Consider the following 27,647-nt stretch of genomic DNA (forward strand, 5'->3'; position numbering starts at 1 on the left):
AAAAGCACTACTGCTGTCACTAGGGCATGTATGTTGCCGCTCGTGGTCTATGCCATGAGGTGTTTATCAGTATCTTCTAATCAGATCTTGTGTATATGAAAGTGTAGTAGATTCCATGGGCACAGGAGTGTTCTTATGCTTTTTTTTGCCCCTCTAAAGTGTCTAGAGTACTATTAGATTTACATTAGGTGCACAGTAAATGCTCAACAAATTTAAAATACAGTACTGTGGTAAAAGATTTTTTTTTCTCATGATAGGGAAAGTGGCACTAAACGCCCACAGAAGGGTTTATCGGGTTTGATGATCACAGCAGGCGCAGTCGTTCCAGGTTCCTTTCCTCATGTTTACTTTTTTGGTTAGGTGGAGGTTTCTCTGCCTGCCATGGAATCCCAGATTCCAAAGCAAAGGTGTTTGTGGGACAAGGGGAAAGGTACTTGCATATCGTCTACAGAAAGTGTCCCCAAATCCCAGAACACCTTGGGAAGACATGGATTTGGAGCAAAGGGAAACTCTGAAAATAACACAGTCCAGATCACTAGCAAGAGCGCTTCAGCTCTACAGAACAGGAGACAGGAGGGAAGGGCGTAGGAGGGTACACTCCTTCCACACAGACCTCCTAAAACAGAGGTCAGCCCAAAGACAAGAGTTGGTTACAGAGCAAGGAAGAAGTCATGGAATTAAGGTAGAGAAAGGCCAAAGCAGAGGAGAACCTCCAGAAGGGGAGTGATATGAATTAAGAATTGAGAGAGCTGAGTAAAAGATTTATTATTAGTGCAGTCAATACCATGAAACAGCACATGTATAACACAACCAGCGACCTGCAGAGACACTAGTGCAAAGGGTAGGGAAGCCTTGACTGAGCTTCCTGGCTCCATCTGAAGGTGATGACAGGAGGGTGTGGGCCTGGGTAAGGCAGGCAGGGGCAGAGGGGAGTGGAAGAAATGTAGTAACCAGACTAAGTATAGCAGCGTTTTCAAATTCCTGAGCACAACGTCCCGGAGCTGGAACATATGACTGTTCCTCACCGCCTTCAAGCTGTGTCCCTCTCCTCCCCACAGTCCCAGTGGAGCCATGACCCAACTACCAGACCCACAGCAAGCTGGCCTGGGATAAAACTCCAAGCTGTCCTATGGCCATCTTCCTCTAGCCCCTCTCTCACCTGCATATTAAGATAATCACACCCACTACCCCTCCCTTTCTCTTACTCTGCTGGCCACCCCAGGGAGGAAGGAATGCCCTGGGCAGCTTGAAATGGAGCTGAAGCCCATGGCGGGTATGGGTGAGACAGCACAGCCTGTACTCAGTGACAGGATTTCCATCCCGTCTTGCCTGGTGAAGCTTAGAACCCAGCTATATATCTCCAAGGAAACTGGGTGTTAGGGTAGGGCTGGTGGCGGGTAGGATTTCTTCAAAATTAAATCCAGAGTTTTACCATGAGACCCTGGAGAGGCTGGGAGCACAGTTCTCTAGGGCACAGTCAGTGATGCTGGACGGTCACATCCATCACTGGAATAGAGGAAGCGCCTCATCCTAGACGGGTTATGGAGGCTTGGGGCAGGCTTCAGTTCAGCCAGGGGCTCCCATGGCCCTTCCTATATTAAAGCCAAAGGTTGTGCTGAAAAGGAAAAATATAAAAGACCCCAGCCCTGTCCCACCCTATCCAAAAATCCCCACAACAGGAACAGCAAAAGAAAAGTTTTCTGTTTTGTTAATTTTTTTTTTCTTTTTCCTTTCTTAAAAAAAAAGGTAAATAAATTAAATTGCCAACAATGTGGCTGGGCTAGAAAAGTGGGGTAGCCATAATCAGGCCTTTCTTTAAAAAAAAATAAAATAAAAATAAAGTGGGAGGGAAAGAGTGAAAGAAAGTTACCAAAATAACTAGTTACAATCACAGGGCTGGCGAGGGGTCTAGGGGGCTCTTATGGCCCGTGCCACAGAGGCAGCACCCACCCGACTGCAGCAGGAGCCAGCAACCTGCTTCTTGCTGAGCACATTCACCCCGGGAGACTAACCCCTCACCCCCAACCCTGTCATTGCCTAGCCGTAATGAAGTATAGGAAAGGAGAGCTCATCTGAAAATATTCGGCATCCTCAACTGTACACCCGCAGGCCCGGCAGGAGCCCACACCTTTAAGTGGCCTGGTGGGTATTGCTTGGCACCGAGGTCATCTTCCCTTAAGGGCCACCAGCGATAGCCTACTGGCCTCATTATTTATTTCTAGGCTTTTGTTCCACTCTACCATTTCTTCAGGATGTCTGCTCCCCACAGTTGCCCTCTAAATGCTGTTCAGAGTCAATAGACCTGCCTCATCTGGAGTCCCAGGTTTTGGAGGAGGGGAACAGTTAGCGATTCCTCACTCCATCCTGATCCTCTATCTAAAATGAGTATCTTTGTGCTTTCTGAAAATATCTGGAACCAGGGACCCTAGGCAGGAAAACAGAAATAGAGATGGGGACTTTCCCAATCAGGTGGAAAATTTACAGACATCTTGGGGGAAAAAATTAGACAAAAGGAGGGAATCTGGGTTTCCCACCTGAAAGGCTGAGCAGAGTGCTCTGTGGCCCCCCTCAGTGGTGGCACAGCTGGGACATGTGTGGCTCCAGGGCGAGCCACGGTATTAAGGAAAGTGGGGAGGACTTGGGGCCCTGCTGCTGGAGTAACAGGATCTTCAGATTTTCATCTCTTCCAGAGAGCCCGTCAAGATCTCCTATATCTCTTCCACGCCATGCGCAAAGATCATGACGAGCCCAGGCTCCTGCACCATGTCATCACCCATGTGCTGGTTCTCACAGGCCATCACGACAACAGCCTGCTTGCCAGGGATGCGCTTGGCCACGTAGTTCTCATAGTAACGCCGGTTCATCTGTCTTGTCTCTAACGTGGCCAGACCCTGGGGCCAGCTCCGCTCGTGGGCGTTTTCGATCAGCTCATTGACAATAGAGGCAGGACAGCCACTCTCCACCAGGGAGCGCTTGATGACAGCCTGGAGCACAGCGTCAGGGGTGGAGATCATGCCGCCCCAGCGGGTCACTCGTGCAGGCTGCAGGGAATTCACCCACCTGTGTGGAGGGAGTTGGAGGGGGTCAGTGAAGGTCAGCCCCTTTCTCTGCACTGGCTTTCCTCCTAATAGTTACGACTGCCTGCTCTGCGCTCAGCCTAACCCAATTCCTCCTTTTTTCCTTCCATCATTGGTTCAGAAACTCCAGATCTTTCCCTAGGTGGTCCCACCTGAGTGTCACCACGTGTTCCTCACCAGATTAAACCCCACAAGTATAGGGTTCCTGTTATTTCTCCTGAAAATTCCAATACTTAGCACATGGTGCCTGGGAGGTAGTAAGTATTCAACAAAAATGAATACCGAATGAAGCAATTATTCCTCTATTCTGTGTCCCATGCAGCACTGTATAGACTGACTCACAGTTTAGTCTATGAACTATGTAGAACTCCAGAACTGAAAGGGATCTTAGACTTTACTTGTTTTTGCCACATTTTAGATCACTTTCCTGGATTTTTGCACTCTCTTCTCTGAATTGTAAACTCCCTAAAGACAGGGACAATATTTTGTTTTAACACAGTGTTTTGTGCATGTGGGTACCCACCTAACTCTTGGCTAAGCTTTCCCTTCCATCCACCCTCTACTGGGGCTGAAGGTGATCCCCTTCTCCTCTGCCTCTTGTTCTTCATCCCAGCATCTGAGGAGCAGTGGCCCCAGCCCAGCCCTCTTCTTACCCTCCCCCTTTGCCACTTCCCTGCTCTTCTCTCCTCAGGGCTCAGTACCAGGACATGGAACAAGTGATTCCACATCCTGAATGACACTCACTCTAGAATCTCATTGTACTCAATGGTCTCTTCCAGGTTCTGAAGGTTGGGATTGACACTGCGAATTGCACGCATGTATGCCTTGAGCAGCTGAATGTCTCGCTTCTGTTGAAAGGAAGAAGAACAAGGGATAATGGTTAAGACAGACAATAGATGAAAGACAAAATGAAGGAAATCGAGAGGTCTGAGGAACAACCAGACTGGAAGCTTCATAAAGACAGGGATACGAGGGTATCAATCCCAGCTGTACCCTCAGTTCTTAGCAAAGTGCCTTCAAGGGAAGGCATTTGATAAATGGTAAATAAATGAATGCCACTGATGGGATAATGAGGAACAAGACGAGCTCCAGTTTGATTTGCTGCTATGCACAGGCAGAGTATCCACTGACCAGGCTCACAAGCACAGGCACAGATCCGCTGCTCACATCCATGCCTGTCACCCACAGGCACACACTCTGTGTTCTCCAGGCCCTACCTGCTCCGCCAGCTGGTGTTTGTGTTCAGCTGAGGTCTTTTCCAGCTCTGCAATCCGTGTCTGCTGCTGCTGTACCACTGAGCGCAGGTGCTTAATACAGTTGTGGTTTGGCAGCTCATCTTTGGGCATCTCCAGGCTGCCACCCAGGGTGGGAAAAGAACATGACAGGAGCGTTCAATGAGATAAGTGGGCACAGGCAGGTATCTGCTGAGAGGGCTTTTTTCTACCGGAAATTACTAACATTCATTCATTTCTAACATTCTCTTGTTTATTGCCTTCACTTCCTTCTCCCCAGCTCCCCCACCCACCATATCCCTTTGCTGTCTTCTTCCTCTGGGCCTCTTTCCTTCTCCGAGACGGTGTTTTATCTCCCACGTGGCTCTGCGTTCCTCCTGCAGATTCTGCCTGTGGACTCATTCCTTCTGGGAAGCCCTAGATTCAAAGCCCCAGCTATCAGGATTTAATCAAATATTTTACACCCCAAAGAAAGACAAAATAGGACCAGAGGTAACATGAGAGGCCTGGAAATTAGAGCAGTGAATCTGACAAAGACAAGCAGTACTGGACAAAAGGGAGGAATAAAGTAAATCAGTCTTTAGTGGTATCACACAGATTGCTGAATCACTGTCTCCCTTCTCTTACTAAAGCAAGAGGACAAAGATCGTAGCTCGGAAAGCAGCACGAAACAGATCCTAGAGCAGGGAGCCAGGGAGGCCAACAGCACTCCTTGCCTATGCACACAGGAGACCTCTTCAGCAGGGAGTGGGAGGTCCACAGATGGGTATAAACGGGAAGGCCCCTCTCTGTGGGCAGAAGAAAGGCAGGACTCTTACCCGCAGCCCTGTTCACAGGTCACAGGCCGTTTGGGGTTGTGCTCACAGTCACTGAGGTGAGACATGAGGTTGTCAAGCCGGACGATAGCACTGCAGCCGAACACAGCGTTGTCGCAGGCAATCTGCAGCTTTGACAGCATGTTCCGCATGATCCGAGGTACTGGACGCAGGTGGGCGACCGTCACAACGCTCCGGTCCACTGGACACGTCTGCTGCTGAGAGAACCACTGGGTGATGCAGGCATTGCAGAAAGCATGCTCACAGTGAGGCGCCTGGAAGCGAAAGCAGGGCAAAAGGGACACGAGAATTAGTCGGAGCTAAGAGCCTGGGGACGATAACTCTGCAAAGCCTATCAAGCCGCTGCACAGCTTCCAGGGCCAGAGGTCCCTGGGGTCACAGCAACGGTGAGATCTATGATGGGTAAGGCTTCAGATATGTTTCCTGTGCTCAAGATTCCAAATGGATTGTGACATGAGACAAGTAAAAAGTTATATAACAATAAGAACTATAAATAACATTCCAGGACAGTGAGTGAGAGATATAAGGTGGTCAATTATTAAATGCCAACTGGATTACAAATAGACAATAATTGGCCAAAGAAATCCAGAGGAGGGTGAGATCTTTCCAGTCTAGGTCAATCAGGGCAGGTATTTATGGACAGGACAGAATCTGATATGGGTCCTGAGGGATGCGTTGGGGAGAGTGGGGCAGAGACTTACTGGCAGAAGTTCATTTTTTTTGGCTGCGAGACCTCAGTTCCCCAACAAAGGATTGAACTTGGGCCACAACGGTGAAAGTGCCAAATCCTTAACCACTAGACCACCAGGGAGATCCCCCAAGTTCTTATGTTTGAGGCCCAACCTGAGGTGTTGCCCTGAGTCCCAAGGAGCAATGCCTACGCTCCAAAACAGGTCTAGATTTTTGTAGAATCACATTCTCTTCAGTTTCATAAAGATCATATTTCAGCCTACTTCCTTGATAATGCAAAGTGAGAGGATTCTCTGGCCTCCACATGGGACAGACAGAGCGGGAACTTACTAGATATTGATGAATGGATGAATGACGCCGAGTGCTTTTTATTTTGCTACGTGGTTAAGTTAAAAAAAGGTAAGAAAGTTTCTGCCTTCAAAATGTTCACAGATTGTAACATACAAAGGCTTCATAAGAAAAGAAGTCATTATCAATATCATTAATCCAACTGTCACTACATTTTTATTTTTCACTGAAAGACATAATATTTGATTCTTTTTACAATCTTAGACCCTATCTCTAAAAAAAATCCTAAGTGTGTTCACTTTTCTCTGTCTGTACTACCACTAATCCAGTTCAAGCAATCACCTCTCATCTAAATTATCATGTCTTCTAACTGGCCTTCCTACTTCCACCTTGCCCCTTTATAATCCAGCCTATATTCAGCACCTGGAGTGATCGTTTAGAAATGCAAACCGGATCATATTCTTCACCTGTTTAAAATTTTACAATGGTTTCCCATTACACCTAAAATAAATCCAAAGTCCTGCCCAGGACTTAAAAATTCTGTTTGATCTGGCCCTGTGCCTCTCCTCACACCATGCTCCCAGCATGGTTTGACTTCAGGCCCTTCTGGCTTTCTCTCTGTTCCTCGTCCCACCCTGCTCATTCCTGTCTCTTGCTTTTGCTGCTCCCCTTTGCTGGCCCCTTATCATTCCAATCTCAGCTCAGTTGAACTTCTTTCATGATCTTTCTATCTAAACCTGCCACCCCTGCAGAAGCATACAGAAGGTGCTACCTTTGTGTAAGATCAGATCAGATCAGTCGCTCAGTCGTGCCTGCCTCTTTGCGACCCCATGAATTGCAGCACACCAGGCCTCCCTGTCCATCACCAACTCCCGGAGTTCACTCAGACTCACGTCCATCGAGTCAGCGATGCCATCCAGCCATCTCATCCTCTGTCGTCCCCTTCTCCTCCTGCCCCCAATCCCTCCCAGCATCAGAGTCTTTTCCAATGAGTCAACTCTTCGCATGAGGTGGCCAAAGTACTGGAGTTTCAGCTTTAGCATCATTCCTTCCAAAGAAATCCCAGGGCTGATCTCCTTCAGAATGGACTGGTTGGATCTCCTTGCAGTCCAAGGGACTCTTAAGAGTCTTCTCCAACACCACAGTTCAAAAGCAAAGGTAGGCAAATATATGTGTACATTCACACTTGCTTGTATCTGCCCCCATACACACTGGAAGGATACCAAATTAATAGAAATGGCTATTGATGAGGGGATTAGGTGGACTGGGACAAAGATAAATTAAGACTTTTCACCATACATCTTTTTCTACTGTTTTGATTTCTAAACCATATGAATTTATTATCTTTTTAAAAAATGATGTAGGGAAATGAGCAGCCCTAGCAGAAGCTTTCTGTCCTTGGAAATGGGTCTGTTAACCTGGCTTGCTCCTCAGATGGTAAAGCCTGAGTGGGTGGGGGAGGATGTTCTGTCTCAGATAGTCATTAACTTCCACTGATTTCTCCACATGTGACTCACCTCAAATGACGGTGCCAGAAAACAGACAAGGCCCTGCCAGGGTGGAGAGGGAACTGACACACCCCATGACCTCTTGACACCACCAGGAGAGCCTGCTCCACACCCAGCCAATCCGCTTCTAATGGCATGCGTGCGTGCTAAGTCGCTTCAGTCATGTCTGACTCTGCAACCCTATGGACTGTAGTCCACCAGGCTCCTCTGTGTCCATGGGATTTCCCAGGCAAGAATACTGGAGTGGGTTACCATTTCCCTCTCCAGGGGATCTTCCCGACCTAGGGATCGAACTTACATCTCTTAAGTCTCCTGCACTGGCAGGTAGGTTCTTTACCACTAGCGCCACCTGGCAGCACACCGCAAAGGCAGGGGATAGGGCCAGGGCTTGCTGCCACTGGAATGCATTCTGATTTTCATTCAGTTCAGTCATCTGTGTTCCTTTGGGTAGCTGACAATTGGAGAGTAAGAATAAACTCCAAGAATCAAGGGGAGCCTCAGGGAGTTGTATAAGCAGTGAGTGGGGAAGGGCCGCAAGCCCTCATTGACTGGTGTCTGGATTTGGAACATGGAATTATCTCCACCTAGCCGGAGGAGCGGCAGAGGATTAATTGGTATTTACAGAGTACAGGCAATAAGGACCATGCAGAATGATGTCCCATGAATACAACTGTTAAGAATTCACCTCGTTCATTATACTTGCCTGGTAATCATGAGCTTCTCCTCATACTTGCCCCAGGAAGACACAATTATCTTTGGTCTCTCAAAGCTGGTAAAGAAATGACCTAGTGAAGGTGGCAGCTTTCATATCACAATCCAGAGTACATGGCTGCATTAAAAACTTTTTTCCCCCCAATAAATCCTAGGAAGAAACTAGATCAGTTCATACAGCTCCCCACTTCCTATCTGTTAAACAGTAGGCAGGCCCTCAGGCTGATAGGAGAAGGCAATGGCACCCCACTCCAGTACTCTTGCCTGGAAAATCCCATGGACAGAGGAGCCTGGTGGGCTGCAGTCCATGGGGTCGCTAAGAGTCGGCCACAACTGAATGACTTCACTGTCACTTTTCACTTTCACGCATTGGAGGAGGAAATGGCAACCCACTCCAGTGTTCTTGCCTGGAGAATCCCAGGGACGGGGAAGCCTGGTGGGCTGTCATCTAAGGGGTCGCACAGGGTCGGACATGACTGAAGCGACTTAGCAGCAGCAGGCTGATAACCTGAGACACTCCATCATGAAAAGGCAGAGAGAACTTACTAGGAGAATCCAGAAGTTCAGTCATGGAAAGGAAGATGGAACCTAGTTAGAGCCCCTGAAGAGAAAAAGGAGCTACCAAGCTATTGTCAAGAGGACAGAAACAAATAGCTGACCATTTTACAGCATGAAAACCTCACCTCTGAAGAAAATCTGAACCAGCTTCACTTCTGCGGTGTCCGCCTCTAGACAGACTCTGGAAGGCCCTATTCCTGGTGTCACCACCACCGCTCCTGTGCCCCAAACCTCTAGTCTGCGTGTGTCAGGAGTGTGGGGAGTGGGAGCCTGAACAGTGACTTCCCCGTTGGCCCCATTTCCTATGAATGTTTTCTAATTAGCTCCACTGCCATCTGTTGCCTCACCAAACCTGCTGTCAACCCGACTCACCTGGACTGGCTCCTCCAAGACTCCACTGCAAATAGGACAGATAAGGTCTTCGTCAACATCCCCCTGGAAACGGGTTACATCATACCCCATGTCTCATCACTGAAACCCAGGTCCTGGAAGGAACAACAGAGGAAAGAGAGGCCAGGTCAGAAGAATACAGATATTGTCAACTTTATCTCACTGCCAAGACCCATTCATTTGTCCAATAAATATTTATTGAGAGCTTACTACATGCCAGTCATTTGTGGGGCAGTAGGGGAAGCTGACTCAAGAAATTTAATTCTAATGGGAGAATCAAAGGATTTTATATAAACATACACTTAAAATATGAAATGATAAATGCTCTCAGGTTAAGCACAGGGCATTATGATGGCAATAAATTTGGATACCTAACCCAGGCTGAAAGGAGGGAGGCTGAGAAGTTTTCCAGGACACTAGCAGGACAAACAAGTAGTTAGCTAGGTTGCAGGGGCAGGGGGTGGGGGAGAGTGGGGGAGCCTGAGCAGGGTGGGACATTAGGGTTTTAGGCATATGAGATAGTGTATTTAAAGGCCCAGAAGTAGGAGGAGATATATGATGAGTTCAGGGAACTGTAAGTGATTCAGAAAAAGGCTGATTTGAAGGGTGCAAGAGAGGGAGTGTCAAAATACAAGGCTGGAAAGGCAAGCAAGGGCCAGGCCATGGGGAGTCTTACATAAGGAATTGGGACTTCACCTTGAAGGCTACAGGGAACCAATGAAAGACTTTAAAAGGAACAATGATAAAAGTTCTCTTTTAGAATCACTCTGTAAACGGGGCTGAGATTAGAGACAGGAAGAACATCTAGGCAGGAGAGAAACGGTGAGAGTCTGAATTTAGGTGATGGTAATGGGAGGGAAGTTCAAGAAAGAGAACACTCAAAGAGCAGCTAGGCTGCCACACCCTTCCTTGGGCTCCTAAAGATCAAACCTAAATAAGACTGTGTGTGCATGCTCAGTTGCTAGGTCATGGACTGTAGCCCACGAGGCCCCTCTGTTCATGGGGTTTTTTTTCCCAGGCAAGAATACTGGAGTGGGTTGCCATTTCCTTCTCCTAGGGGATCTTCCTGACCCAGGGATCAAAACTGTGTCTCCTGCATTGCAGGCAGATTCTTTACCACTGAGCCACTGGGGAAGCCCCAAATAAGACGTCACTGAACAGTAACTGAAACACCCCTGTGGACATCCAACCAGTGGGCTACTTGGAGCAAGGATGGGCACCTGATATAAGGGCAGACAATCTACAGACCCCATCAAACTGTGATGTCCTGAAAAAGATGAACTACGTCAATCATGAAGTTCTCAGAAATTTAGAATTATGCTGTTCAATTTATAAGAGTGCGGAATGGGGGATTTCCCTGGCATCCAGTGGTAGGACTTGGCGTTTTCACTGTGGTGGCCCAGGTTTGATCCCAGGTCGGGGAACCAAGATCCCTGAAGCTGCATGGCTCAAAGATAAACAAACAAATAAAAATTGAAATTAAAAGGGTGGGGAATGGAATGGATGCAGAGAGACCTTGCTAGGTCAAGTACAAACTAAAGTACAGCACTGGATTGAGTTAAGACTGACTGGATTTACATCCCTAGTTCTACTACTCATTAGCTGGGTGACCTTGGGCAGGCCATGTACATTTCCTAAGGCTAAATGGCTTTTTAAATAGATGAAATGGGTATAAGTAAGAAACAATGCATGAAAAACATTTAGCATGGTGTTTGCTGGCACATACTAGGCACTCAATACACAAGAGTAACCATTATTTATGTACACATCTTTTTTTTTTTTTGACTGTGCCACGCGGCATCTTAGTTCCTCACCAGGGGCCCTAACCACTGGATGGCCAGGGAGTTCAGTACAGTTCAGTCACTCAGTCGTGTCCGACTCTTTGCAACCCCATGGACTGCAGCATGCCAGGCCTTCCTGTCCATCACCAACTCCCAGAGTTTACTCAAACTCTTGTCCATTGAGTCGGTGATGCCATTCAACCGTCTCATCCTGTCATCCCCTTCTCCTCCCACCTTTAATCTTTCCCAGCATTAGGGTCTTTTCAAATGAGTCAGTTCTTCACATCAGGTGGCCAAAGTATTGGAGTTTCAGCTTTAACATCAGTCCGTCCAATGAATATTCAGGACTGATTTCCTTTAGGATGGACTGGTTAGATCTCCTTGTAGTCCAAGGGACTCTCAAGCGTCTTCTCCCAACACCACAGCTCAAAAGCATCAATTCTTCAGCACTCAGCTTTCTTCACAGTCCAACTCTCACATCCGTACATGACTACTGGAAAAACCATAGCTTTGACTGGATGGCCCTTTGTTGGCAAAGTAATGTCTCTGCTTTTTAATATGCTGTCTAGGTTGGTCATAATTTTTCTTCCAAGGAGCAAACATCTTTTAATTTCATGGCTGCAGTCACCATCTGCAGTGATTTTGGAGCCCCCAAAGATAAAGTCTGTCACTGTTTCCACTGTTTCCCCATCTTGAAGTGATGGGACCAGATGCCATGAAGTGATGGGACCAGATGCCATGATCTTAGTTTTCTGAATGTTGAGTTTTAAGCCAACTTCTTCACTCTCCTCTTTCACTTTCATCAGGAGGCTCTTTAGTTTTTCTTCACTTTCTGCCATAAGGGTGGTGTCATCTGCATATCTGAGGTTATTGATACTTCTCCTGACAATCTTGATTCCAGCTTGTGCTTCATCCAGTCCAGCATTTCTCATGATGTACTCTGCATATAATCTAAATAAGCAGGGTGACAATACAACAGCCTTGACGTACTCCTTTCCCAATTTGGAACCAGTATTTTGTTTTATGTCCAGTTCTAACTGTTGCTTCCTGACCTGCATACAGATTTCTCAGGAGGCAGGTCAGGCGGTCTGGTATTCCCATCTCTTTAAGAATTTTCCAGTTTGTTGTGATGTGATCCACACAGTCAAAGGCTTTGGCATAGTCAAGAAAGCAGAAGTAGATGTTTTTCTGGAACTCTCTTGCTTTTTCGATGATCCAACGGATGTTGACAATTTGATCTCTGGTTCCTCTGCCTTTTCTAAATCCAGCTTGAACATCTGGAAGTTCATGGTTCATGTACTGTTGACAACTGGCTTGGAGAATTTTGAGCATTACTTTGCTAGCGTGTGAGATGAATGCAACTGTGTGGTAGTTTAATTCCCTATTTATGTACACATCTAATTTCTGCTACTTGGTTAAAAATTCCTTGAGAGTAGGAACTCATAAGTTATATCCAATTTAATACCAAGCTACAGTTCTTAACAAAACATAAAATATTGGTGTGACTTAATGTTGCTTTAACTAGGAGCTTCCCAGCAAACAGAGTATAGTGGACATGTATTTCTGCCTACCTACCATCCCATTTTCTGTAAACAGCATCACAGGTTTCCTTTAGGAATCATATCCTGGTTCCTAATGGACATATGACCCAACCCAGGACAATAAGAGAAATGCCTGGGACTCTGAAGAAGTTTGTATAGCTGGTAGGATGTACAACTCAAGAGTGGTCAGTGACCAGCCCTGCCATTAATGAGGAGAGCCTACTTATAGAATGACACCATAATTGGGAATTCCCTGGTGGTCCAGTGGTTAGGGCTCTGCACTTCCACTGCAGGGGGCACAGGTTCAATCCCTGGTTGCGAAACTAAAATCCCACATGCCACAGAGCTCAGCCAAAAAAAAAAAAAAAAATGACACCACTATAAAGAAAGCAGAGCTGAGAAATAAAATTTAGATGAAATCATTTGAGGGCCTAGATTCAGCCATGTTTGAAGCCACAGGCACTTTCTGAACATAAGTTACATGAGCCAGTAAATTCCCTATTATGTGTAGGCTGGTTTGAGCTGGGTTTTTGTCTCTTTAATCAGACAAGATCCTAACTAATATACTAGGCTAATGGAGATAAATCACAAGGCTCACTTTGGACCCACTCAGCTTTCTTTACGCATTTTATATAGGAACAATGATACCCCATGACATTGGTACAATTACACTGACCTCCATCACCACCACTTCTCTGCATTCCTGTTCCTCCACTTCTAGGATCTACATTCTAACAATGCCTCTGAAACTGTCACTCTAAACTACCTTGGTCTGGCTATCTTCCTCTAAGACGGGGATATCCATGGAAAGAAGGGAACCCTCCCACACTGTTGGTGGGAAGGTAAATTGGTACAGCCACTGTGGAGAACAGTATATAAAGACTCCTTAAAAAACTAAAAATAGGGCTTCCATGGTGGCTCAGTGGTAAAGAATACACCTGCCTTGCCTATGCAGGAGACACGGGTTTGATCCCTGATCCAGGAAGATCCCACATGCCTTAGAGCAAATAAGCCCATGTGCCACAACTACTGAGCCTGCGCTCTAAAGCCTGTGGGCTGCAACCACTGAGCCCACACGCCAGAACTACTGAAGCTTGTGCCCCTGGAGCCCATGCTTCGCAACGAGAGAAACCACTGCAAGGAGAAGCCTGGCACCTCAACTGGACAGTAGCCCCTGCTTGATGCAACTAGAGAAAAGCTCTCACAGCAACCAAGACCTAGCACAGCCAAAAATAAATAAATAAATAAAATTTTAAAGAAGAGTATTAAAAAAATTCCACTAAAAACAGAGCTCCTATATGACCCTGCAGTCCCACTCCTGGGCATATACCCAGAGAAAAACATGGTCCGAAAGGATACATGCACCTCAATGTTCACTGCAGCACTGTTTACAATAGCCGACCCATGGAAGCAACCTAAATATCCACTGACAGAGGAATAGGTAAAGAAGATGTGATACATGTATTCGATGGAATATTACTCAGCCATAAAAAGGGAAACAATGCCATTTGCAGCAACATGGATGAACTAGAGACTGTCATACTGAGTGAAGTCAGAGAGGAAGAAATACCGCATGACATTCCTTATATGCAGAATCTAAAAAGAAATGATACAAATGAACTTATGTACAAAACAGAAACAGACTCACAGACTTAAAGAATGAACTTATGGTTGTCAGGGGAAACAATGGAAGGAAGGGAAAGCTAGGGAGTTTGGAATCAACATGTACATACTGCTATATTTAAGAAGGATAACCAACAAGGACCTGTATAGCACAGGAAACACTGCTCAATGTTATATGGCAGGCTGGATGCGAGGGGAGTTTTGCGGGAGATTGGATACATGTATACATGTGACTGAGTACCTTTGCTGTGCACCTGAAACTATCACAACATCATTAATCAACTATCAGTTCAGTTCAGTCGCTCAGTCGTATCCGACTCTTTGCGACCCCATGAATCACAGCACACCAGGCCTCTCTGTCCATCACCAACTCCCGGAGTTCACTCAGACTCACGTCCATCAAGTCAGTGATGCCATCCAGCCATCTCATCCTCTGTCGTCCCCTTCTCCTCCTGCCCCCAATCCCTCCCAGCATCAGAGTCTTTTCCAATGAGTCAACTCTTCGCATGAGGTGGCCAAAGTACTGGAGTTTCAGCTTTAGCATCATTCCTTCCAAAGAAATCCCAGGGCTGATCTCCTTCAGAATGGACTGGTTGGATCTCCTTGCAGTCCAAGGGACTCTCAAGAGTACTCTAATATAAATAAAAAGTTTAAAAAAAAGTGGGGATAGCCATATATTTGTCTCTCCTCAGACCTCTGACCTTCTGTTCCTATGTCAACATTCTTTTGAATAATCTATCAACAGTAATGGATCAGAGTGAGTACATGAAAGGTGATATTAAAGACATCATAAAGTGAAATGTAAAACACAGAACAAAGGCCCCTTGCGATTCTCCTTGTTGTGACTCACTGAGCAACGAGGATGGTGGTGAGAGAGCCGAGAGAGAGCAGTGCAGGGTCCCTGTTCTGTGGCCCTTCATTACTGACGGCTGTGGTGCACACCATGGCATTGTTCGCTCCAGAAATTCTACTCCCTCTCTCTCATCCACATGGCTCCCAGAGAAGCTGCCCCACTAGTACAGAGACCTTACCCTAGGCTGCACCTGACTGGGCCAAGGGTGAGCATGCAACCCAATCAGGGCCAACATATCGTATCTCTGAGAATTTGAATTTGACATCAAGCAAGATGAGTTGCTCTTTCTCTGTGTGCCATGCTCACTGAGGAAGACAAATCTACAGAGGGAAAGAAAAGACTGAGACGAACACAGTGAGAAAGGCCTGGATGAGAGCAGCAAGTCCTGAGATCAGAGTGCAGGTGTATTCCCAAGATCCAGCTGTCTTCCTAACTTTGGTTTCTGTGAGACACCCTGTGTATCCTCTTTTTATTTAAGCTACTTTGAGTTGGGCTTCTGTGTCTTCCAACCAAAAGAATCTTGGTTCAAACAACAGCAAAGAGACAGCATATAGCATTAGAAGCTTAAAGAGGGATGGTTTAAATTAAGAGTAATGAAGACCCTGGGATACTATAGTAGGGTTAGAATTAACCTGAAAGTTATGGGAGTGCCTGAAGGATTTTTGTTGACATAAATTTACAGGTTTTTTTTACTTTGACAATTTCAGACTTCCAAAGATCCCATATATCCTTCATCCAGACTCCTTAAATGTTTACATTTAACCACATTTATAACTGCATATTTTTAACCACATTTATATATATATATATATCAAAATTTTTTGAACTTTTAAAAGTAAACTGTAGACTTGATGCTTTTAACCCTAAATAAATACTGTGTACTGTATTTCCTAAAAGAACATTTTTTATATTGATAGTAAAATTATAAAAATCAGGAAATTAACATTGATGTAATATTATATTTACAAACCATTTTTCCAGTTTTGCCAGTTGTCCCAATAATCTCCTTGAGCAAAAGAACATTCAAGATTATGTTGAATTATATTATGCACTGAGTTGTCAAACTTCTTTAATCCTATGACTGAAAAAGTTACTAAATCCTTTTCGTTTTTTATAAATTTGACATTTTTTTTAAGAATACGCACTGGACCTCCCTGGTGGTACAGTGGATAAGAACCCATCTGCCAATGCAGGGGACACGGGTCCGATCCCTGGTGCAGAAAGACCCCACATGCCACAGAGCAACTAGGCCCGTGTGCCACAACTACTGAGCCTGCGTGCTGCAACTACTGGAGCCCACATGCCAAGAGCCTATGCTCCACGACAAGAGAAGCCACCACAGTGACAAAGCCCACGCACCGCAACTGGAAAGCAGCCCCCAACCACTGCAACCAGAGAAAGCCCAGCACAGCCAATGACTAAATAAGAAGACACACCAGTTATATGAGAATGTCTCTCATTTGTCTGATGTTTCCTCATGATTAAATTCAGGTTTTGGGACTTCCTTGGCAGTCCAGTGGCTGAGATTCCAAGCTCCCAATGCAGGGGGTCCAGGTTCGATCCATGATCAGGGAACTAGATCCCAGATGCAGCAACTAAGACTCTGAATGCCACAACTAAAGATTCTGCATACTGCAACTAAGGCCTGACCCAGCCAAATAAATAGATAAATATTAAAAATAAGTAAGTAAATTCAGGTTTCATTTTAGGCAAAAATACCACAAAGTAGCACTGTGTTCTCAATGCATCATATCAGGAGCACATAAGGTTGATCTGTACTGTTCCTGGTAGTACCAGCTTTGACCCTTTGGTTAAATGCTATCTGTCAGGTTTTTCTACTCTAAGAGTTATTACTTTTTCCTATGTAAGTAAGAATGTTGTGGGGGAGATTCTTAAGTGTGTGTACACCCAAAGGAGCTTTAAGAAATTGACATGATCAGCTTTCTATTTTAGACTGGCAGATTCTGGCAGCCGTGCAAAAAATATAGGGGATAGGGAATATTAGAGAGAGTAAGATCTTTGTAGGAGTTTATTGTAAAAATTAAGATTAAAAAAAGTATAAAGGTTCAAACCAAGGCATTTAAGAGAAGGAATCAGGACTCAAGCAGGCTAGTGGTTGTTGGGACTCCCACGCTCCCACTTCGGAGAACTAGGATCCTGCAAACTGCATGGTGCAGCCAAAAATAACAATAATAAAATGAATAAACAAAAATTTTAAAAGAGGGAATTTATATTAGTTCAGAAAGTAATAAAAAGATTACTTTTTTGTTTCTGCCTTGGATAATTAGTGGTGAATTCTTATTTACCAAAATAAGAAACTTTGAAAAAGATCAGGATGGGGTAACAAGTAATAATGATCCTAGTCTTGGACGTGTAGAGTTTCAGATTCCAAGCAGAAATCCTGAAGGTAATAGCTGATGGGTTTTGAAAGGCCACAAGGGAAAGTACACAGAATGAAACCAGACAATGAGGATGGTTCTGAAGTCTATGGAACATTAGGGAGCACTGATTCTTTGCTTTATTTTTTAGTTGTCCTTTTTTCACAAGTAGTATATATGACTTCATGCTCATTTTAAAAGAATAAAGCCACTCTTCCCACCTTCCTCTCGCCATCCATTGCTTGGTGAACACTCCTTCTTTCAATTGCCCTGCCCTCCTTTGCTATACATAGATTTTTTTTTTTTTTTTTCCCCACGGTGTACAGCATGCAGAATCTTAATTTCCCCAACCAGGGATCAACCCATGCCCCCTGCAGTGGAAGCTCAGAGTCTTAACCACTGGAGCAGAGAAGTCCCATAGAATCATGTTTGAAAGAAGCCCTGCTTCCAGGCAGTTTATATTCTAGTGGTTGAGAATTTTCAAGCCACCAGTCTAAGCCTTGATTACAATGTGTTTTGCCATTCCCTTCAGGACTGAGGTTTGCCTGATTGCCAATTTTTCCCCTGAAACAAATCATGTTGCAATTAACACCCCTGTAACATGATTTTTTTGGAGCATGAGAACAAATCTCTCTCCTAGGCCAGATACTGAGAGCTGGAATTGCTGGGCTGAATGGTGGGCTTGCTATTTGTTTTCTAGACACTTCCATACCATACTCTGGAAAGGCCCTTTCAATTTACAACACCACCAACAGTGTGTGAAAATACTTTAATAATGACATTTAAAAGGGGGGCAGAGAAGGAGCCTGAAAAAAAAAAAGAGAGAGACTGAAAAAGATTGGCCCCAGATAAGAGAAAATCCTGGAGAGAAGAGAGTCACAGAAGTTAAGGGAGTTGGGGGTGTGGCGAGGAGGAAGGAAAGAGGAATTCTTGTTTCATGAGCAGAGTTTCCGTTTTGCAAGATGAGAATGTTCCAGAGGTCTGTTTCACAACAATGTGAATATACTTAACATTATTGAACTGTATTGTATGCTCAAAAATGGTGAAGATGGAAATTTTGTGTTACGTGTTTTTACCACACACACACAAATTAAGGAAGTGGAATGTTTAGAGGGAAAAGAAGTGTCAAAAACTGCAAACACAAGTTGGACTAAAAAAGCAGAAACTGCCAAGACATGGGACTGTGGACGCCCACAGCAGAGGGGGGCTGCATGGCGCTGGGTGGCACTGCGGCCAACGCAGCATTGAGAGTGGGAGCCGGACTGCAGTGGCCCAGTGAACAGGAGAGAGAGATGGGGACTGAAGAAAACTGTCAAAAGCCTGATTTCCAAGGAAGAAAGGAGGAGCACAGGAGGCTGAGGAAGGGGGTTGGGTAGGGGTGTTTTTTCCTTTTGCTAAGGAAGGTTTGAGGATGTGTATGTACTAAAAGGAAAGCTCTAGTGAAGAAGGAAAAGTAAAGATGAGAATCTGGTCACTGAGGGAAAGGTAGGATGGAAACCAGGAAATATGTTAAATAGGAAGAGGGACACCTTTAAAGCAGGAAAGCAGACAGACTTCCCTGGTGGTCCAGTGGTTAGGAATCCACCTGACAATGCAGGGGACACAGGTTTGATCCCCGTGAGAAGCTCCCACATACCATGAGGCAACTAAGCCAGTGCCCCGTAACTACTAAAGCCCAAATGCCCTAGAGCCTGTGTTCTGAGACAAGCCATTGCAATGAGAGGTCCGTGCAATGCAATGAACATTTGTCTTCACTCACTGCAATTAGAGAAAGCCTGAGTGCAGCAATGAAGACCAAGTGCAGCCAAATAAATATTTTTTTTTTTAATTAAGGCTTTAAAAAAAAGCAGGAAAGAAGAATGGTACTGAAAGAGGTCCAGACAGGTTTTCAAAAATCACACTAATGAACTTTTAAAAATCAGATAATCACATTCATTTAAGTGAACAGTAAAGTATAGCTACACTTACTTATGGTAATATAAGCCCACCTGATGGAAGAGCATATCTAGCACATCTATTTTTTTTTTTTTTAAACATCTATTTGTTTATTGTTGCCTGCGCTGGGTCTTTGCTGCTGTGCACAGGCTTTCTCTAGCTGCACTGAGTGCGGGCTACTCTTGGTTTCAGAGCACAGGCTTCTCACTGTGGTGGCTTCTCTTGTTGCAGAGCAGTCTCTAGGCACGAGGGCTTCCGTGGTTGCACCTTGTGGGCTCTGGGGCACTGGCTCAGGAGTAGCCTCGGGGTCTTCAGGATCTTCCAAGCTGCTATTGTTCAGTCGCTCAGTCGTGTCTGACTCTGCGACCCACACCAGGCTTCCCTGCCCTTCACCATCTCCCGGAGCTTGCTCACACTCATGTCCGTTGAATTGGTGATGCCATTCAACCATCACATCCTCTGTCATCCCCTTCTCCTCCTGCCTTCAATCTTCCCAGCATCAGGCTCTTTTCCTATGAATCAGCTCCAGCATCAGGGTCTTTTCCAAAGAGTCAGCTCCAGCATCAGGGTCTTTTCCAATGAGTCAGCTCTTCGCATAAGGTGGCCAAAGTATCAGAGCTTCATCTTCAGCAGATCAAACACATGTCCCCTGCATTGGCAGGCAGATTCTTAACCACTGGACCACCAGGGAAGCCTGAGGATATGTATTTTAAATGATGCTTATGAGGAATATACAATAACATAATATATTGGGTTGGCCAAAAAGTTTGTTCAGGTTTTTGTGTAATATCTTATGGAAAAACTCAAACTTTTTGGCCGACCCAATAATAGATTTAAAAAGTAGGACACAAACTTGAATATAGATCTGTTGAAACACAGTTTTCCCCACTGACCTGGTTAAGACAGTCTTATTTTTGCCTTTAGAGTTGGAATGGACCATAAGAGACCATCTGGTTTAACACACCAGGGCTGGAATCCTCTCCATGGTATCCAAGAGTCAGTCACCCTGAGCTTAGACAGTCCTGGGAAAGGTCAAGATAGAGAGCAGCAGGAGCACAGAAGAGGAGTATCTAGCCTAGACTCAACTCTCCCACAGCATCTAGAGTTACCCATGTCCTTCTAAAACCGGTATTGGGAGCTTTACCTGCGGACGACCTCTAAGGACACAATGGAACTATTATCGCATTTCCTCTCTACTTCAGTTAATGCAACCTGACACTGGTTTGTGCTATTCTGAATAATGGCTAGGTGCTACCTGAGACAGCCTCTACATGATAGCAGAAATATCACCCAACACCCATAATTCAGCTGTTGAACCCCTGACTTTACAATATTTGAAAATGAAGTTAAAGTGTTAGTTGCTCAGTCGTGTCCAACTCTTTGCAACCCCAAGGACTATATAGCCCACCAAGCTCCTCTGTCCAGGGAATTCTCTAGGCAAGAATACTAGAGTGGATAGCCATTTCTTTCTCCAGGGGATCTATCTATCTTCCTGACCCAGAGGTCGAACCCAGATCTCCTGCATTGCAGGTGGATTCTTTACCATCTGAGCCACCAGAGAAGCTTCTAACAATATCTACCTCAATTAAATGAACAAAGTGTAATCTGGTTTCTCTATAATAGCTACTATATTAATCAGAGGGAAAAAAATTATTACTGCCTTAAAATGTATCAGGTATGAAGTTTTCCAAGATACACTGCTAAGAGAAAAAAACTAAGGTATATAATAGTATATGGAAATGTGCCAAAATAAGGGCAAAATATAATACATATGTGTGCATATGTATTATGAATGCATATGAATATGCTTTCATATATACGAAACTCTCCAGAAATGGCCAATAGTGGCTGCTGCTGAAGAAGGGTCATTAAGGAACAGGAATGGGGGAAATTTTTAATTTCCTCAGTTATCCCTTTGAATCTTTGAAAAAGATTTTCTGTGTGTGTGTACTCAATAGTCACATAAAGAAATACTTTTATTAGTTATCCTAAACTGTGAAAGTATTAAGGTTAAATGAAAAAACATGTCCAAAACACTCAATGTCACATATACTATATGTGTCATTTATATCATGTAACATATACAACACACATATATAACATGCTGTATACTATAGCAAGGTCTGGAAAAAATGTTCTCTTGCAAGAAAAAGTTAATCAAGGTGAATCATAACAAAACAGTCAGTCAATATCCTAAAATAATATATACCTTTCATCTAGCAATCCTAATTTCAATAACTTAGCCTAAGGAAATAATTACACAAGTGAGCAAAACAATATACCAGGTTGTTTATCTAAGTATTGTTTATAACAGTACAAAAAAATCAGAAGTGACACAAACATCCAGTAGAATTCCTTACATCCTTAAAATGGGATACAATGTAGCATTAATATGACTTAGATATTTTTATTAATATTTGTTTATTTAGGTTATTCAAATTTATTCATTATTTATATAAGTAAAATAACATTTATTCATAGTATATATTCTACAGTGCCATTTTCATTAAAAAAATTTTATGTGTGTCCACACTTATGCTGGAGAGCATCTAAAAGCATATGAGAAGCTGCCCCTAAGTACAGACATTTAGTACTTTTACTTTTTTCCTCCATACTTTTTAAATTGAAGTATAGTTGGTGTTCAATATAAGTGACAGGTGTACAATACAGTGATTCACAATTTCTGAAGGTTCTACTCCATTTAGAGTTATAAGATATTGACTATATTCTGCATGTTATTAGTACTTTTAATTTCACTCAGAGTTTTGCTTTATTAGTTTTTTCTTCCTCTTTTTTACAATGATGTTTTACTTATACAACCAAATAATAATTAAATCATTATTTATTAAGTATTTCTATGTCGTAGGCACAATTCTAAGCATTTCTGGCATATTAACTCAACTGATTTTTACAATAACTATGAGTTACTCTGTGAGGTCAGCATGACCTTTTACAGATGGGAAAGAGATGCACAAAGGTTAAAAAGCTTCTCTAGGGACCTCTCTGGTGGTCCAGTGGCTAAGACCTCCTGCTCCCAATGCAGTGGGCTGGGGTTCGATCCCTGGTCAGAAAACTAGATCGCCATGGTAAAACTAAGAGTTTGCATGCCGCAACTATTAATAAAAGATCCTGTGTGCCACAACTATGACACAGCACAGCCAAATAAATACATAAACATTTAAAAAAAAAAAAAAAAGCTTTCCCAAAATCGCACAGCTAACAGGTGGTGGAGCCAGATACCAAACCAGGCAGACTGGCCCCAGGGCTCAAGCCTTTAACTGCTATGTTAAACTGCCTCTCAAACTGAAAAATGCAAGCTGCAAAAACAGTACATATAGTGGTGGTCCCATTTATATAAAAACTTCTCTTTTTAAGTGGAATATATTGTGTACACATTTTAAAAATCTAATGAGATTATAATTTTGATCTACAGAATATATTTCTGCAAGACATAATTTAAAAAAAATCAGTTACCTTAGAGCAAGGGGCAAAAATTAAAACAATACCCTTCTCTCTCTTGTTGCTATGGGGCAATGTAGAAAGCAGGCTGAGAGTCTGTAGTATGTTTCACTTGTGTTTTAATTTCAAAACAGTCCTGGGACTTCCCTGGTGGTCCAGCGGCTAAGACTTCATGCTCCCAATGCAGGGGACCTGTGTTCGATTCCTGGTAGGGGAACTAGATCTCACAGGCCACAACTAAAGATCAACTAGAAGATTCTGGATGCCATAACTGAGACCTGGTACAGCCAAATAAATATTTAAAATAAAATGCTATCTTAAGGAAGACTACAAATTCTGAAAACTGATCTTAGTGGGGTCTCATGGGATCCCACATCCCCAGAAGAAACAGCAGAGAACTTGCCTCAGTTGGTACAGGGATGGTCAGAGGGTGTAGAAGCCACCAGCCAGGCTTAGGAGTTACAAGGTTCCCACCATAAAGTCAAGGTTTACAGAACTCTGCAAAGATGCTGGGCATTGTTCTTTCTGAATCGAAACCTCCACTTTATCTGCTTGGAGATGCTCCTGTTTTATCCATCTTCCTCTAACTCTCTTCTTTCAGAGGTGTGACCTCAAGAATTACGGAGAAATTTAGATTTCATTCCGACTAGGGTATTTCCGATGTGTCGTCTATGGGAAACATGCTGAAGGAAGTGGTTATACACAGCCTTGGAAGCCAGCTCCTTGCCCTGTCTCGCCTGGCCCCTGGGTAGACAGTCAAGCTGACAGGCTAGGCTCTGTGACTAGTCCTTCTCTCTCTAGGACTCTCAGTATTACTGTGGGACTATCACAGGGGTAGGTTCTCATTTCAAGGGGGGTGCCTCACAAGAACTCAATTGCTTACTGCCCTAGTGACAGAAGCCTTTATAAAACTGAAACCACAGAGACCGCAAGAATCACAGCCAGTGACCACAGCCACTGGAAGCACAGTTTCCTAGATCTCCTTGTTGAGCTGTAGAACAGGAAAAGGCCTTGGAAGGTTTCACGTAAGTCGGGGAGTTGAACTAAATTAGCACTGAAGTGTCCCTTCAGGCTTAATAGGAGTTCCGCCAACTTACCCAATTTGAACATTCTGAACCCAAACTGAAAACTGCATTCCCAGCAGGCCAGAACCAAAGCAGGTAATTATGAGGCTGTACTTCCTCACTGTTACACTGGGATGTCTCTACTTTTCTGGTCAGCATTATTATAAAAATGTGACGACTCCCCTGGTGGTCCAATGGTCGAGAATCCTGCTTGTAATGCAGGGGACACAGGTTTGATGATCCCTGGTCCAGGAAAATTCCACAGGCCTCAGCGCAACTAAGCTTGTATGCGACAACCACTGAGCCCATGGGCCAGAGCCTGTGCTCCGCAACAAGAGAGGCCACTGCAAGAAGCCTGTGCACCACAACTAGAGAGTAGCCCCCACTTCCCGCAGCTGGAGAAAGCCCACATACAGGAACGAAGGCACAGTGCAGCCAAAAATGATAAGTAAACTAATTAATTAATTTCAAATAAATAAATAAAAACTTGAGAACTTTACTAGGCCACTCCCTACACCCTTGTAACTTACTGTTGCGATTGTTTTCACTGGTCTACTCCCAGAGAGAGCTAGGAATTCAAAACGGATTGTTTCTGAAAGAGCCTGAACATTTACCCTCCCTTATTCAGGGTTTCTTGAACCCATGTACCGATGTGCAAACCGTGCACATTCACATGCACAGACGTTAGTGCGATGCCCATCTTAGAGTAACTGGGTATGCTGTCACATGTTTATACTGGTAAAATCCAAGCATGTGTGCTATAACCTCCTTCTACTCCTTCTCTCTCATCCATGCCCTGAATACAATACAGGTACAGAGGGCTAAGAATTCTCCAGCACCAATTACCACAAGTCACCAGACATTAAGGCAAAGGGCCCCATAACCTGCCCCACTGCAATGAAACAGGTGACTCCTAGGAATTTCAACCTAGTGAAAAAAGTAGCTGGTGAAGGGTGCCTCAAGGGAGTCCCTAAAACATTTCATCTTATCTCCCTGTCTCCCAATAAACAAATAGATGTGGAAAAAGAAAACTGAGTTGACAATCTAGAAACCTGAGTGGCACTCTAGCTCTATTACTGAGCAGTGTGTAACCTTAGGCAACTGACTTCACCTCTCCGGGCCTCAGTTCCCTTTACTCCACATGAAATGAAGCAGCCAAGACAATACAAGTTCTACATAAGTACAAAAACAGGCTAAATTAGGGGTAATTATATTATAAAAGGTGCCCTGGCTTTATGAGAGCCAAGTTTGACCTTGCTCTCTTTAGGCAACTCTCCTGACTTTCTAAATGGAAGAAAGTGGTCTTTTTCATCTAAGCAATAGAATCCTTAGAGTGAAGTCACTCCCTCTCTTACAGAACTGAGCTCTTAGAACTCAGTTTTCTCGTTGCCTCTAAGGTTCCATTTAATTCCAGAATTCTGTGATCCAGACTAGATTTAGCACAGGGGATTTTTAAAGTCAGGCTTCTTCAGCACACACTTTAATTGGTTAAATTTGAAAGACAATCCAGAGGGGGACTTCCTTGGTGGTCCAGTGGCTAAGACTCCATGCTCCCAATGCAGGGACCGTGAGTTCAATACCTGGTCTGGGAACTAGATCCCACATACTGCAACTAAGATTCGGCACACCCAAATAAATAAATATTTTTTAAATAAATAAATAAATAAGCATCCAGAGGTCACACAATCCTTCAAAAACAACTCTAACACCTCAAGTGAGGCCTACCAGGCCTCAAAGATCAGCAAGGACCCCACCCCCACCACCACCTTGGTCATCAGCACCAAGCACTATTTGTGTGGCTACCCCCAATCTAATCTTCATGTAAAAGACATGTAAAAGAAACAGCAAGCACAATCCTTGTCCTCAAACAAATGCACAGGCTTGAGTTCAATGAGTGAGTACGCAGGCTATAAAACACACAAAAATAGTAAAATTTAACAATTTATCAACAAGTCAAAGTTAATAGTTCATGTAAGACATAAGTGTACATTGAAGAACAGACTGACATGGGTTAATCATAAAAAAGTTTATGCAGAAAAGAGTTTTGAGAATCAGGTTTTCAAGAGCAGAAGGAATCCAGACTAGCAGAGAAGAGGGTTGAAGCCCAGAAGGGGGTTCTGAATCAATGCTTTTTACCTTCCAAGTGTTGGGGGGCAGGTTCCCTGTTCACAAGGCTCCGACCCCCTGATGCCTCCACTCAGTGCCACTCAGGAGACGCTCCCAGTAACCCATCTTGTTGGCTATTCTCCGACTGAGTCTTCCTTCCTAGTAACAAGCTCCATCGCCAAGGGGATGGATGTGATGTCACAATCGGGAGCACTCTATTAATAGGAACAAGGAAGAAAAAGGTGAGTCAGGAGCACTACCTGCACTTGGCAGTGAAACTAGACAGACTTGGATCTGACGGTCAGTTGAGGAGGACAAGACAACTCCACTGAGAGCTACAGGTTTCAGGGTTAGGCACACAGGCTACTCTGTAAGGAGTGAGGTCATCTGCTAAGGAATCACACACCCGGGCCAAGTGATTCAAACACAGCTGAGGTGGGGACAGAAAGGGACAAGAAGCAAGGCAGGGAAGAGGAGCTGTTTGAGACAGAAAAGATTCTTTTATTCAGTGCAAACAATTGCAAGGAATGCCAGAGAATCCAAATCTGTGGCTACGTAACACAGAGAGCCATGATGCCTTACATGCACAGTATGGTGCTTTAATGTTTCCAAAGTGCTTTCGCATAAATTATTTCATATAAAAAGAATTGTGTCCTACTCTCCACTCAGAAAATACTGTTTCACAAGGAGAAGATACTCAAGAATATTGGTATAGGTGTAATTCCGGAAATATTCCTGAAGGGATCAGGCTTTTTTTTAAAACAAATGAAGACGCAGTCAATCAGGAAATTACTCCAGGACAGACAACTGGGAAGACCAAACTCTCATTACTAAAAGGATGAAACCAAGTAGAGGGAGACAAAGCTTCAGAGGCAGAACAGAAACTACTCAAATTCCTTTCCTCACCTTCACATGGATCAATATTAAGGACTATGTTAGGAAGGATGACAGTTTTTATCCATAAAACAGAGACCACCTCATCCTGAGTCTGGTACATGGGCTCATTAGTTTATTATGCTCAGCAGCCATAACATGTTGCTGCTGCTGCTGTTGCTGCATCTGACTCTGTGCGACCCCACAGACGGCAGCCCACCAGGCTCCTCCGTCCCTGGGATTCTCCAGGCAAGAACACTGGAGTGGGTTGCCATTTCCTTCTCCAATGCTTGAAAGTGAAAAGTGAAAGTGAAGTTGCTCAGTCATGTCCAACTCTTAGCGACCCCATGGACTGTAGCCCACCAGGCTCCTCCGTCCATGGGATTTTCCAGGCAAGAGTACTGGAGTGGGGTGCCACTGCCTTCTCCGGTAACATGTTAGTGCAGTATTTAAAAACTAATCAGAGGATAAAGGCAGCAGACCAGGTAGTTGGGGGGCAGTGGGAGGGAGTTGATAGGTCTCTCCCATTCATAATACAGAGGAATGTACAATGCTTCTTCCATTTTGACAATACTGTATTTCCCAACAGCCTGGCGTCCACCCCAAACCTCAAGAAAAGCTTCCAGGAATCAGTGCTATGTTCAGTCTTTTAGAGACAAGTTCCAGACTACCAGTTGTCCATCCTGGGAAAAAATATCCCCCCTCACAGCTCTCTTGACCAGAACAAAACAGGATTTTTCAACA

At 44.3% G+C, this 27,647-nt stretch overlaps 1 protein-coding gene across 4 annotated transcripts in view; it reads right to left on the reverse strand.

Moving 5' to 3' along the window:
* Window positions 1-748: 748 nt before the first annotated feature.
* Window positions 749-27,647, reverse strand: part of RNF41 (ring finger protein 41) — a 28,309-nt gene continuing 1,410 nt past the window's right edge. For all 4 annotated transcript variants that reach the window (XM_055577777.1, XM_055577799.1, XM_055577793.1 and 1 more), the window contains 6 exons: window positions 26,061-26,245; window positions 9,273-9,385; window positions 5,128-5,399; window positions 4,295-4,430; window positions 3,822-3,925; window positions 749-3,060 (listed from right to left, as the gene is read on the reverse strand). In XM_055577777.1, the coding sequence (XP_055433752.1) occupies window positions 2,709-3,060; window positions 3,822-3,925; window positions 4,295-4,430; window positions 5,128-5,399; window positions 9,273-9,362 (954 nt within the window). In that variant the 5' untranslated portion in view covers window positions 9,363-9,385; window positions 26,061-26,245 and the 3' untranslated portion in view covers window positions 749-2,708. The remainder of the gene's footprint in view (window positions 3,061-3,821; window positions 3,926-4,294; window positions 4,431-5,127; window positions 5,400-9,272; window positions 9,386-26,060; window positions 26,246-27,647) is intronic.

Source organism: Bubalus kerabau, chromosome 1 (assembly GCF_029407905.1).
Source record: "Bubalus kerabau isolate K-KA32 ecotype Philippines breed swamp buffalo chromosome 1, PCC_UOA_SB_1v2, whole genome shotgun sequence".
NCBI lineage: Eukaryota > Metazoa > Chordata > Mammalia > Artiodactyla > Bovidae > Bubalus > Bubalus kerabau.